This window comes from Gavia stellata, chromosome 16 (genome assembly GCF_030936135.1).
Source record: "Gavia stellata isolate bGavSte3 chromosome 16, bGavSte3.hap2, whole genome shotgun sequence".
Classification (NCBI taxonomy): domain Eukaryota; kingdom Metazoa; phylum Chordata; class Aves; order Gaviiformes; family Gaviidae; genus Gavia; species Gavia stellata.
In genome coordinates, this window is record NC_082609.1 from 12,595,748 (window position 1) to 12,609,793 (window position 14,046).

The 14,046-nt window shown below is 39.7% G+C and overlaps 1 protein-coding gene across 4 annotated transcripts in view; it reads right to left on the reverse strand.

Moving 5' to 3' along the window:
• Positions 1–2,000: 2,000 nt before the first annotated feature.
• Positions 2,001–14,046, reverse strand: part of CSNK1A1 (casein kinase 1 alpha 1) — a 35,483-nt gene continuing 23,437 nt past the window's right edge. For 2 of the 4 annotated variants that reach the window (XM_059825529.1, XM_059825526.1), the window contains 5 exons: positions 12,514–12,592; positions 11,426–11,500; positions 10,063–10,169; positions 9,045–9,193; positions 2,001–3,819 (listed from right to left, as the gene is read on the reverse strand). In XM_059825529.1, the coding sequence (XP_059681512.1) occupies positions 3,812–3,819; positions 9,045–9,193; positions 10,063–10,169; positions 11,426–11,500; positions 12,514–12,592 (418 nt within the window). In that variant the 3' untranslated portion in view covers positions 2,001–3,811. Of the gene's footprint in view, positions 3,820–9,039; positions 9,194–10,062; positions 10,170–11,425; positions 11,501–12,513; positions 12,593–14,046 lie in introns of those variants that run through there. The other 2 variants (XM_059825528.1, XM_059825527.1) reach the window with 2 other exon arrangements.

A 14,046-nucleotide genomic window follows, 5' to 3' on the forward strand; every position in this document is an offset into this window, starting at 1 on the left:
CTCACGTTTCCAGAGGCATTAGTGCTCGGAGCAGACAGCTCTTCCTTCCAGCCCACTCTTCCTTTTTGTCTGGAGCCTGCCGTGCTCATAAACTTGTATTATGACATCAAGCTGATATGAAATCATGATGATTTCACTGCAATTAAGTAAGGAGCAGATGGCACTGACAGAGCTGGCTAAGCAACAAATCTTCTAAATTGGAGAATGCTGTCAAGAGAAATTAAAGCCTTGTGCAAAAAGCCAACTTGGGATCAAAGAAAAATTCCAGCTGGAAGGGACTGCAGGGAGGCATCTAGCCCAGCCTCCTGCTCAAAGCAGCACAGCTATGACTTAGGCGTCTTCACTTCTACTGCAGTCCGCTTTAGGAAAAGCACAGCACACAAAGCACCTACAAGTTCCTGCAAGTTGTAAGCAAAGCACCTGAAAAAGCCAGCTGAGAGAACAGGCAGATCAATGTAACAGCAGAGCAAGTCAACACGTAAACTTGAAAAATAACACCCATACAGATAGAATTCAATAGAAATCAGCAAAAAAAATTAGGATGGTACACACTGGGCAGGCTTGACACACCTACCAGAAACATAGCTAGTTTTCAGAGAGTGACAGTGTTTTCAACACAGCCAGGGCTTGAATCCATTACTCATTACCAATACCCAACCACCACGCAGAACGGTAAGCAAGGCAGTGAGAGCAACATTACTAACGTTACTAATAACCGAGACCAGAGCAGTCTGTCCTTCTTCCAGAGCCTTTTATGGGAGAAGAGAAAAAAGCTCTCAATTGCTTCTCACAAGAAATGGCTTAAATAGGTTAAAAATAATGAACCAGTATGCTGCACATGAGCACTCCAAATTAAGCAATCCTTAAAAAAGGTGGCCTTAGGACACCTCTCAGAGTTCTTATAAGGAGGTTAATAAATTGCTTTGAAACCCCGTACACAGCTTAGTAAGACGACTAAGAACCTGTTGTCAGAACCTAATGTCATTACCTGAACTCTAGCACTTTCCAGGGAGGACGAGGTTGTAGTTTTGTGCTTTATGGCCTCTGTTATAATGATAATTACTTGCAGAGATTTTTGACTTTGCATCAGGACAGCAGATAAACCTCCCAACACAAAACCTTTGCAGAGCTGCAACCAGAAGTCAAGATCCACATAGTTTTTAATGCTTTCAGTTTTAAGTCTTTGTTACAAACCAAATAGATTATACAGCAAATGAGTGTTCAGTATCACAGCATCTCTTTAAGGAAGGCTGCCATCTTGTTCATTGTTCAGCATGTCTGGTGCAGGCTGGTTTTCTGCAGCAGCATGACACAGCTGACAGGCTAAGCTCACATTTCTGTGCAGAAGTAATCTCTATTAACACACCATGTCTGAAACACTAACTGGACTCCGTGCTCCTCCATAGGACAAGGCTTGCAGTTGTAAGAACTACAAACCAATGCATTTTGACACTCCAAATATATGAACTTTCTTGCTTCCAGTCCTTATCAAGGGCAGTTTTGTTTCCAAAATTTGACAACCCTCCTCAAAGACATGAGTAAATTTAAAGGACAGAGGAAATGATTTCTTCTCCTGAAAACAAATTATTTTGTCATGTTAAAGCAAGAAAAGTGGTGCCAAAACAATTCCAAGCAGCCACACTGAAAACAGCTGCCAAGAAGGCATTTCATTGATGCATCTTCCCCTTCTGCCAATGCATGTTGTCAGATGCATTGCCCAGACAGTAGAAATTACATGTAAGGACATAACATAGTATTTTAAATACCAGTTCTTAGAAACATACCAGTTTTCATGAGACATTGCTTGTAAAGCATCCTTATTCAGATGGGGCAATACTCAGAGCCTAGAAAAACACTCTAGTCAGAAGAATGAGCTACATTTCTTCCTCCACCTTCCAGGTAACGGAGAGAGACCGCTCTGACTCAGAAGAGAAGTTTCCAAATGTGCACTGATACTTCTGAAGCCTGGCAGACTTTTTGCCTCCCTGCACTCCCAAATGATCTATACAAATGTTTATTAGCACACAACGTTCTCCAGCTCAAGTTTAACATCTTCTCAGGGCAGATCCTTCTCATAAAGGGAGTATGCATAGTGACCGCACAAGAGTGCGGCCTTGATCCAGATTACCACTCCGCGATGACAGAGTGCACAGTGTAAGTATTAAGATTGTGAAGAAATGGTTTTCAAAATGAAAGACCTTTTCAAACAGTAAAAATATGAACTGTGAGCAGGAACTCTGCTACATGCATGGAAACTGTCTAAAAAGCTAACATACAAACAACATTTACACAATAGGCATCTGGCAGCATTTTCAGACATTTTTTTAATTTATTCTGACATGCTATAAAGGAATAAATTACACTGTTAAAGAATTACCAGCAATAAAAGTATTTCTTTCTTTCAGCTGGGCTAGAATAGGAGTGAGAAGGAAGACAGCCTGGGTGAGTAACCAATGTGAACTCTGCATGGCGCAAGGCTGTCCCCAAGAACAAGAGTAAGTCTGGTCATATCCACTTCACAAGAACTTGAAAGAAAATGCCTTGGTTTAAAACCATCCAAATACTCCATTCAAATTTTTCTCAAAACTAGCAATCACAAGTCAGTCCAGCCAATGCATGACATGGCAACGCTCGGAGGCTGCCAGTACTGGGTCTGCAAAAGATGCCATTTCGTTTTAAAAAAATCCAATCTTAGTATAGAGGGCTGGTCTCAAACAACAAGTTATAAAAATGCAAGACTGCCCCTTCCCTCAAGGAAAAAATACAAAATTTATTTAAAAACAAAATGAGGAAGAGTTACAACACTAAATCTAAAATGATTTAGAAAGAAATATGACTTCTTTTGCTTAACAAATGGCCTTGAAACTTGGTTTAAAAACAGGGTAATGTAGATTTCTTAAACTGAATTAACAAGGCAAATTAAAAAAAAAATCTCATTTCCTTACAGAAACAGTTTTTAGTTTTTAATGAACTTGTAAACAAAAAAGCTCCCGCTTCAAAATAAAAACAAAATCCCAGATCATATAGATGTTTACAGTGATTACATTTATCTAAGCAACTTACATACAGGTTCAGTTGTAAGATGTTAACTAAATTTCGTGACAAATATGCTGTTTTTCCTTTTATACCAAGAACATTATAGAGTTAATGCAGAGTCCTAAAGATTATCTAGTAGTCGCTAAGTTTCTCTTAAGTCTTCACTTTAGATGCTGTTATTTCTAGCACAGGTAAGCAGGCAGAGTCTTTCATATGCTTAAAAACTGGAATCTTTGGTTACTACCATGTCAGCTGGCTTAGTATGTTGCACATAGAAGCCAACAACTTTTAAGAATGTTTTAAGTGTACAACTTTCAAAACCCAGGGAGGAATAACCAGAAAAGAGTGCACAATTGTGAGCATTTACAATTATCACAACTGTTGCCGAAGACTGTTCATGCCATTCTTCCAAAACAATGAGATCTCATAAGCAGTGTAGTTCAAAGTAAAAAGGTAACAAAAATTGGCATATGCACAATTTTCTCCACTTGTGTGTCAACCATTAGTTAACTTTTCCACTTGAAAAAAATGCAATAGAAAACTGGACACCATGTTTCACTATCTCAGTAATATTCACAATTACAGCTGCTACAACTCAAAGTGCAGCATCATTGACACTGCCCAGAGCCAGTTTATACTGATATTAAGTTCTTTACACCAAGTAAATGGTTGCTCACAGCCACTGGCAAGTGTACGTATGAACTAAAATTTCTAGGATTTGGGGAGTGACAAGTCCTGCTCCGATCTGCTCTGCTTTGTCCCATCCTCGCCATGCTCAGAAACCTGCAAGATAAACACAAGGGCAACTTACTGATACGGGATGAAAATGAGAAACAGCCTTCACAATAGGAGAATTAAACATCAGTTATGGTCATTCAAAGGGGAAAATGCTGCTCCGCCTCAGAACTGCAGAGTTCCTGGTGTCCATTTCCAAAGCTAATCAGCATTTGCCACCCCACCCTTTAGCTCAAACACACACCTCTCACACCTACTGCTGCATTGGAAAACAGGCTTATGCACCAGCTGGACACCACATTCCTCAAATAGGAATTCAGACCAACAGTTTGAAAACAAGATGTGTTACTGCCACTAGGAAGCAGGATGTAATTTCATAGGATTGTTTTCTACTTGTCTGCAATGTCTCGTGTTTATATCCTTGAATGTCAAACTGTCATCTGATTGCAGCGGTGCTCTTCAGAGATGCACTACAGCAGTGTCACACAGACAGAAGGAAAAGGAACAGGAATAACTTACCTTACAGTAACTGGTGTTCCCTACATGCTCACATGTACAACGCTCTGGGCAACCAGAACAGAAGTGAGAACCTTTGGCAGTGACTAGCATAACTTCTGTCCTTGGAAGGACAAGTGAAACAACTCATGTGACAGCGGAGGCAGGGCGCCAAGAACAACTCTTTTAAAGTTCAGTACTCCAAATGACAAGTTCAAGACATTGTGGAAAAGGGAGAGTAAAGGAATACATACACAAATCTCAAAGAACCAGTTACTGCAAGCTAAGCCAGCCTTCTCTTCATGTGACTGCTTATATACTCATTTCTGGTGACTCAGGTAGTAGCACTGTGCTTTAAAGAGGTAACAGGAGTCTCAACCAAAGACTACTTTGCCAAGCAAGTTTCCGTTCTGGATGCCCTCCAAATAGCATGGTATTCTGTCAATGTATGAATTCATCTGAGCAACAGCTCTGAGTTTTTGCAACAGAAAACTCTTCTCAGTGAAATACAGACAAAGCTGACCTCAGATATAGCTTGTGCTGTCATCCAGAGAGAAGCAAGTGCAAACAAGTCTTAAACATAGCCTGACATTCAATCAAAAAATGTATCTGAATAGTACCCAGAAGACAGCTTTAACTCTTCCAGAACAGGCTACAGGGAATTCAGAAGAAATTCAATAGCTTTGTTTGAACCCAATCTTAATGCACTGAAGGACAATTCTCTTAATCCAGCACTAGCAATTCTAAAAAAAAAAATCCTGCACCAGAATTAAGACAGTCATTCCCACTTGAGGGCAAATTCTCACAGAAATCCTAGTGATTTCTTAGTTCCACTGGCATAAAGTTGTCCATAACCCTTACTTGATGCATACGAAAGTTACACTGTTTTTCCATTTAGTGCGTTCAGCAGTAAACACTGATTCATCATTTGAACCACTTTCTCCATCAAAGCAGCCAAAGCTAGTCAACAAAGGAGGAGTGTGCTCCCAGTGTGGAAAGAAACAGATCAACTCATTGCTTTAGAAGCCTGGACAATTCAAATAAAATGGGATCCTGAACCCGAGGACAAAGGATATGCTAACCAATCATATGCTGCTATTTGTTAGAATACCTCAAAACCAAGGTATCATGCGCAAGAGAATGCCCAACTCTATGGAGAGCAACAGGGAACTGGATGCAACTCAGAACATGCCTTGCAAGTCCTATCAAGACTATACAGAAGTGTTCCCAAACACAGTCCAACCACAGCTGTCAAATGAGATATTGCGACATTCATGTAACACACAAGACTTTGCCAGTATAAAGAACATGCTGAAGAGTTTATGCCGGCATCTCTAACAAATCTTCACTATATACAAGGCCAGCTCAAATCTGCACATTCATCACTCCTTGTCCCTCCGGGGTGTTACCCAAACTTTGATAATCTCTATGCTATGTGAGGGATACTCAAATTGCTTTACTATTACTATAGCTGCAGATCTGATCAATGGGGGAAGACTAACTGTACTGTCGTACTCTAAGAAGCTCCTCTACTTGAGAAGTGTTCAAACTTTTTCTCTATTAAGTAGCTGCAGAGACAAGCGATGAAAAATATTTAGTTGTCAATTGGCTAAATCTCAAGTAGCGAACAAATAGTCTGTTCTGAGAAATATTGCCACAACCATAGGCGTCCAGTGAATGCTAATGGGACTGCTGACAGGCTTACAAAACTACACTGAAGTGAATTAAACACATCTCATAAATGGAACTGATAGACTTTATCCTGGAGATTGACTGCTTGAGTCAGTTTTATGACTGAGGGAAGCTGACTGTAAGCATTGTTACAAATCACACCTGAACAACTGTTGCACTGCCAAGAGATCGAGAGCTAAACTTCCCAGAGTCAGCAGAGAAGCTCTGTCTGTTGAAACAGTTCACTGCTCCCAAGTTCAAAACCAGCTGATCTTGCTGTTACAACAGACACTGCACACGGTTCCAGAGAGGGATGGGGGAGGAAAAAAAAAAAAAAAAAGAGAGAAAAAAAGGCCATTGACAGAAGAGGCTACCCTGGAATCAAACAGAATATTCAGACTGAGTAACTTACAGGACTCAGTGAGATGGTTTAATACGGATTGAGTTAAGGTAGCCAGGAATATCTATAAACTAGCACACTGTCCAAACAAGCTAAGTTATGTAAATCTCTGGACATTGTTTGAAAGAATTAAGATTTCATGACCCTCCCCAGATGCAGATCTTCAATAGCACTTGCACTTTATACAGTATACTGTAAGATTTTAACCAATAAATGCACCTGTAAACTGCTATTTCCAGTACATTTGTTAAACTGGATATGGTTACCAGAGGGGTGTAATTTGATACCATGAAGCCTTTTAAGCCACTTCAGCATAGACTTTGCTACAGCAACTACATGAGAATTTAACTGAACTCTGGAAAAATAACCAGGTATTTCATTAATCTTCAGTGTGACAGCAACATATAACCCATACAGCCTCCTGCTTGAGCTTAGCTGTTTCAGAAAATCTTCATGAACAGGCAATATTCCCCACAAAAAGGCATGTAGGATTTTAGAAATCTGGAATCTTTACTTTGATGAAGAGACTAAGCTAACTATTTTAGGAAGCTGGGGAAGCCTTCAGATGTTTGACAAGCACTACTTTAATGCTTTGCTGACTTTACAGCTCGATCGATCCAAAGGTCACAAGCCTTTTCTTCATGATGGGGAGAGGAGAGGAGGGAGTCATTCTCCCAAAAGGCTGTTACTCCGTGCAAGAGCCAATGAAATTCTGCTAGAAAAACAGCAACTTCTCCATAGCTACAGTGATGGGCCTCGTTATCAAAGGACAGTGCGATAAGGAATGCCCATCAAGAAACAGAAATGGTCTATAAGGTTCAACTGCAAGACAGCTTCCCTGTTACTCATGCTTGTCAATCAGCTGCGGCTTTGCACTCTGTCACTAAATCATCACTAGAAGGTGGAGGCAGATAATCATTGTAATGACCTTTTCTTCACTTATGGTATAGCACTTGGTCAGAGGCTGCCTGAGCCAGGAGAGTAGCGCATTAAACCTCAGAATACTTCACCAGCAAAACAGTATTTCAAGTACACACAACTTGATTTTCAGGGCAGCATCCATTTACGGATCATCACCTCCTGTAAGACCTTCACTTTAAGCACGAGCCATTATGAAGAATCCGCATTTTTTTCTCAGATTATTTCCTCCTGCTCTAACAGCCAACCTGTCCACACTCTGGCATTGGGCTGGGTTCAGTAGTGGGTTCTGAACTCCAGTCAGAGCTTCTGTATTTCAGGAAGCAATCTGAATCTGGGCGCTTTATCACTGAGTCTGCTACGTACCGGTGTTTCAGATGAAGGAACTGGTTTACAGTCTTCAGTGTTGCTAACACCAGTTGGCTCCAGCAAAACAAGTTGGACACTTTATGCCACAAAGAATCTGATATTTAATGGTATCCTATGGAAATTTTTTTTCTTCAAGTCTTGGGAAGACTGGCTGGTATTTTACTTCATTTTTCTGAAAGAATTGTTGTATTTTTGGATAGCTCTTTTTACTAAAGCCACCTGGTAATGTTTGAATGCTGCCACAATACATGGAAAACAATGTTTTGATACATTTACAATAAACACTTCTGTATTTCTTTGATTTCCAAGTCTGCCATGTTAACTTAATTTTTATACATATAAAAATAGAGTCAAGACAAGAATGTACTGAAGAGTAGCAAGTACTAGCAATACCTCAGTACATAACTTAAACCTAGCTTCTCTATTCTCACTTGAACAACCTCATTAACTTCAATTTTATCCACAGCTCATCTTGAGGAATTAGTTTCATTACAAGACCGGCTGTAATAGTCACTAGCTGTAGCAGTTTCATTCTAGTGACTTACTAGACTAACACTGACAGATTTAGATCACAAAAAAGTTTAAAAAGCTTCTAGAATGTGTAAAAAAAATCATATGTGCCTTTTCAGAACTCCGTTTTCAGTTTTTACACAGTTACATCTTGAACATTTCACAACATTTTCCTTTGAAACCATAACCTACAAATATTAAAAATAGTCAAGAAACCTGAAGCCCCACCCCAGAGCATCCAGATACTTCAGAAAATTGTGACTTGGCAGTCCACAGCAGTTCAGGGCTACTCCTTGATTTAGGCATGACATTTTGAGCTCGCTGGTCCTTTCCCTTAACTCTGGACCAAATGTCTCAATGTAAACCCACTGGAGGAAGCCAGATCATTCACAATTTTCTGTTTCCAACGTTTGAGGCATACAGAACAGAAGCAAACCCACAGCACTATACCAGCTGGAACAGAATAGAACCCAAAGTCTCTAGATCCTTGCCTAGTTAATGAGAATTATCCCTTAAGAAGTGTTAGGTCTAGGATTTTGGATTGTATTACATATTTATATATATATAAAAATATATATATATGTATATATATAAATAAAAATAAATAAAAATGTCACATTCCCAACACCAAGTCAGTTTCTTGTTTTTGGAAAGTGGTTAATGCGGGAGCAAAAGATGCAGTGGTTAAAATGACCCAAAATCCCCAGAAGAAATGATATGAAGAACAAGGACATTTTGGTATAAAGTTAGTAGTCAAATTCTCCAAGGACGTCTTTTGGTTTTGCTTTTTAATTTAACAGCCAAATATATTTTTTAAACCACCTCCTTGATCTAACACTTAAATTGCCGACATTGTCCAAATTAGTGTAATTTTTTTTCCTGTAACGTCACTTGGTTCTTGGCTACTAACCTTTCATGTTACTCTTGGATTTGTCAGTTTGCTTGCCTGTGGGGGTTTGGGCCTGCTGCCCCTGCCCACTGGAAGAGGCTGCCTGTTGTGCTGCTTTCTGCTTTAACATTGTCCAGTCGAATGTGTAGTCATATTGGTGGTTCAAGGTCCTAGAAAAAAGAGTGAAATACTTTACTAACACATCATAACTTCCTTATTGCTAATACCAAGCCTTTGCTGAAAGCCAGAACTAGAGGTTAACTCTTTATAAGCTCCTTTGGAGATTATGAAAGCTAAGTATTACTAACTTAAAGGGATTCTTGAAGCAAGCCCAAATACCATCAAGCAGTTTTCTTCACTGTTTATGCAAAAGTCTCCATTTGTAGAAGCAGCACTTCCTCACAACCCAGCTTACCCACTTCTTTGCACTGAGGTTCTCAGTTTTGTTTGGGTTTTTTTTTTTAATATATATAGTTTTAAGGAAAGACTGCAGTACTGTAGATCATCGAATAAAAATTGCTTTGGGTTCCAGAAACCTGGAGGGAGACTCTTGAGAGATCATTACCAGCTCTTCTTTTGACAGATGCTGTTCACTTCACAAGGTTGAGTTTATGTTCTGGTTTCTCTAACAAGCTCAATGAAACAGCACTATTCCCCTCCATTGAAATCCATTCTCCTGGGCACCACTGCTAGTCCCATCACCAATCTCCAAACATAAAAAGCCTCAAACACTTCTACCAAGGGGTCAATTTCTTAAGCTACTTGCAAGAGAACTTGAAGCATGGGCTCAATCCTCTAGCATTAGTGGTCAGATCATGCAACACAAAAACAAGAGAATCTTTTCTTTCATGTTTAACATTGTACAGTATTTTTCAGGTCCTTTAAACAGCTTTTCAAACTCTGAAATGAAAGGAAGTCCCAGAACAACTCCCTACATAACACACATCTGGAGGAGCTTTCTGCAGTGCAAGTCCCACAGAGCAGTTACCAACTGGCAAAGCACTGACAAATTTCTGTACTTTTCCACTTTGAGACTGACCTGAAAAGAATACGGAATAATTGCCTCAGATACATGTAATCTGGTGCCTCTTCAAAGCGCAGGCCACGACAGTAGTTCAGATACATGGCAAATTCTGCAGGGAATCCCTGTAAATCAACAGTGTTAATCAAGCCATGGCTTGCAGCAAAAAGCTTCTAACAACCATGTAAGAAGGCAAAAGGCTGTATTTCTGTCTAAAACGGCAGAGGAAAACTGGCTGAAGATTCTTAAGTGTAAATTCTGCTTTGCCTCTAGTTATTCATTTATTCTGTATTTCAGAAGGAGGATTTGATCAGCAAGTTACTAGGTACACATTCCTCCCCCAGAATTGTTACGTGATTGCAAAACATGCATCAGAAGTCCTCTGCTACCAAAGCCTTCAACATACAACATATTTCAAGCACTTCATTCATCCAAATTAAACCCAGTTCTTATTAACTAGGTGTCTTGAAATAAGTCATAATTGTCTCTTAAAAGATTTCACTCATGTTTCCTTGATAATCTACTTAAGCATACTAAAGGCAAGGTCAGTTACCACTATTAAGTGTGAAGACTCAAACCATGAAAACCTCTTTCAAAGATTCCCTGCTTTACATATTTATACATTTAATGCTATATTAAAGCCTACTTGTAAATAGGTAATAGCATACAGCATAGTGCTGTACTACAAGAAAGAAAACACAAGGTTTAACAGTTCAGCAGTTTGGAAGATGCTGTCAGACTGTAAGGGTATACAAGTGTGCATGACTAGAAAGTGCAGTCCTTGGTGCTGCTGTTTGATGTGCAAAAACTACCACGTGTTCTCAAGGACCTTTGTTAACAAGCACGTGGCTGCCACAGTTCAAGAGAAATTTTAAGACCCAAAGGGTAGCATTGGAAAAACATGTCATTCTGCGATACGGCTTTAAAGATCACTTGACATCCAATTCCACTACAGCCTTTATTTGAGATACAGAAGACAACAAGAACAATCTTGAAGAGGCAGAAACAAGTATATACGGGCAAGCTATACAGCTCTACCTTGGTTTTTTTTATCCAAGAGGGCACATGTGGAACTTTTCACTGTAGAAGCTGAAGAAATCTCTCACCTAATTGAGCTGGAGAGCTTACACAGCCGACAGTCACCAAGAACTGGAATGATGGTGGCATGAACCATGCCAAGAAACAGCAGCGAATGTCTGCCCTGTTACACACACTCACAGCCTTGCTGGGCAGCCAAACACAGGGCGCCCATCACTGCCAGAGAAGTATTATTCAGCAGCAAATGCCATGTGAGATTATCTAATATATTGGCTCTAGTTTTAAAAAAAAAATAAGAAAAGAACTTCCATTTCACAGTACGACATCATTTGTAAACTCTTACCTTACACAAAACCTCAACGGGAGTGGACATTTTCTTTTCACTAATCTTTTCATACTTTTGCTTCTTTGTTGCAGCCTGTGGAACATGTAGGTCACAATATGAGAGATATTGCGCAACACTGGATTAACAAAGACAGTAGCAAAAAAAATGACAAAAATCCTTTGGTCAACCATAAGTATTTTATGTGAAATCTCCAAGTCCCACACACTTACTGCAAAGAGAATGAAGGTCAATCTGGTATTAAGATCTGGACACAGTTTAATACCATTTGTTGCAGTCTAATGCTTCCATCACATGGCACAGCTCGTGTAGTTCTAGCTGCTGCTTTTGTCCATTAAACAGACCAGACTTGCATTTACATTTGCCAAAGTTCTATTAATTCCCACTCAGTACCCCATTCAAGGGCTGCCTGTGTGTTTCAGTAAGCAGCCATTGCATTCATTTGCAGCTGAAGAGTTCTAGTGTTTCACAAGCCGCTTGCCTTTTTAGAAAACTTGCAGCTGCAACACCATTTGAGTTACACAACTCTCTCATGGAGGACGAAAAACAATTAAAATATGAAAACAAATCACTGAATTCTATATAACAGAAGTAAGAAATATTCGCCATGCTTGTACTTCTCTACCATACATGAAAATACTTGAAACAAATCTGTTGCAGCTAATAATTATTCAGACGTGCCATAAACTGGACTAAGGTATCACTAGAGCCGAACTTGATAGGCGAGATATTGTTTCCATGCTCTCTAAAGCAATCCAAAAAGCCACTAACAATGTTATTTTCTACTTCCCAAAAAGGGCCTCAGCCTACAACAGGACAATAATAATTTGCACAGATGACGTAAGCTATTGTTTAGCATAAAATTTAAGACACTTGAACAATACACATTTTGCCTGCTGCACGAGAAGCAGAAAGAACCTTTCTTCTACGTTCTATAAATACCATGCCTTGGGAAAAGCCACTTTGTGTAACTCAAGCTAAACATTACATACAACCGCCTATCCAGACCAGCAGGAAGGAACATGATACCCAAACATGAAAAAAAAGGCAGGGTGTGAAAAAATCCCCCAGAAGGCAACATAACCTACCTTTAATCCTTGCCAAGGCAGACTAGTTCTGTTAAAGTACATCAATACATAGCCTAGAGACTCCATGTCATCCCGACGACTGGAGAAAGAGGAAGAATGCAATGAATTACAAATTTTGGCATTTCATGCTTAATTCCAAATAGTGCAAGCATTCCAAAATTAAAAAAAAAGTAATAAAACCTAAGCTTCGGTGCAAAGGAAGGTCTCTTTAATACAGCTAAGGCATCTAGGTGTTCAGGATTCCACTGGCAGGCATGTAACAAGTCTTCACCAGCAGGAAGGAGATCCTATTCATTTTTCAAGCAAGGAATAGTCAGTAGGTATTGTGTTTGGTAAGTTTCCATCTGCAGTTACATTAGAATAATTTGGGAAATATAAAAACTTTGGAAAATGAAAAATGAAACATGTCTTTCCCATTTAATTAAGTAGCTTGGATAGACACTAAAGTTTTACCTGTAGGAACCATGGAATGCATTGTAAGAGAGATACATGACGTTAGCCTTAACTTTCTTAATGAAGATTTTTCCCTGAACATTGCCTCAGTCTGGGACCAACAGTAAACAACTAGCCCCAAAAGGGCATAACTCCTTTCTTTCTTAACTTCTTTTAAAACACGTGAATTGTTTCCATGATGTTTAAAAGCGAAGCAATATTCAGAAAGGTGCATGCATGAATGAGAGGTGCCTCTGCTTTCTTCCCACAAGAAGTTTGTTTCAAGGCAGCTAGAGAACTCCAAGGTTATCCATCCATAGATTTCACTGAGAATTTGCACACCAACTCTCATCTAAAAGCCTTCAAATGTTTTCTGTGCTGCATATGCTGCAGATCCACACTTCAGCCACACGAACACCAGCATCATACTTGGCTACACAGCTTTCACAATTACTAAGGCTAGTGCAGTTCACTGAAGTGGAAAAAATGCTCCATGATTTTTTTCCTCTTGGCAAAGCTGCTTCTTCCGAGCTGTAGTAGAACCAGATTTTTCCTGACTGCCCCTCTGCAGCTGACATCTATTTAACATGAGACAGAAAAATAACTTATTTTTCTCCTCCCAGCTCCCTTATCAAGAAAACCTGACAGGTATTGCTACTGCTTTGCCACCCAGACAGATGTGCAAGAAAAGCATTTAAATGGTGGCAGGAAAGACTATGCACCTACTACCCCTATAAAGGAGCAAAAAGCTGAGAATGGTATTGCAAACAGGATTATATGTATGGGTGAGGATATAACAGCTCCTTTAAAGTGAAAACAATCCAGGTAAGAACCTGGACAGATCTACCTCCAGATCTTGGTATGAGAGGAAAAGTTGTAGGTGATGATTTATATTATAGCCAACCCAATATAACCACTAATAATCACCAGAATGGCCTGCCTGTCACCCCCCCTCAACTCATGTTCCAGCTCTCTGACCCTTTGGGGAACCAGTTCAGGGAGCTATCCCAGAAGAAAGTCAGCTTGGCTCCCTAAACCATTTCACCACAAGGCCAAAAAAGCACTAGCTGTGCCCAGGGGTCAGGGAAGAGAAGATCGGTT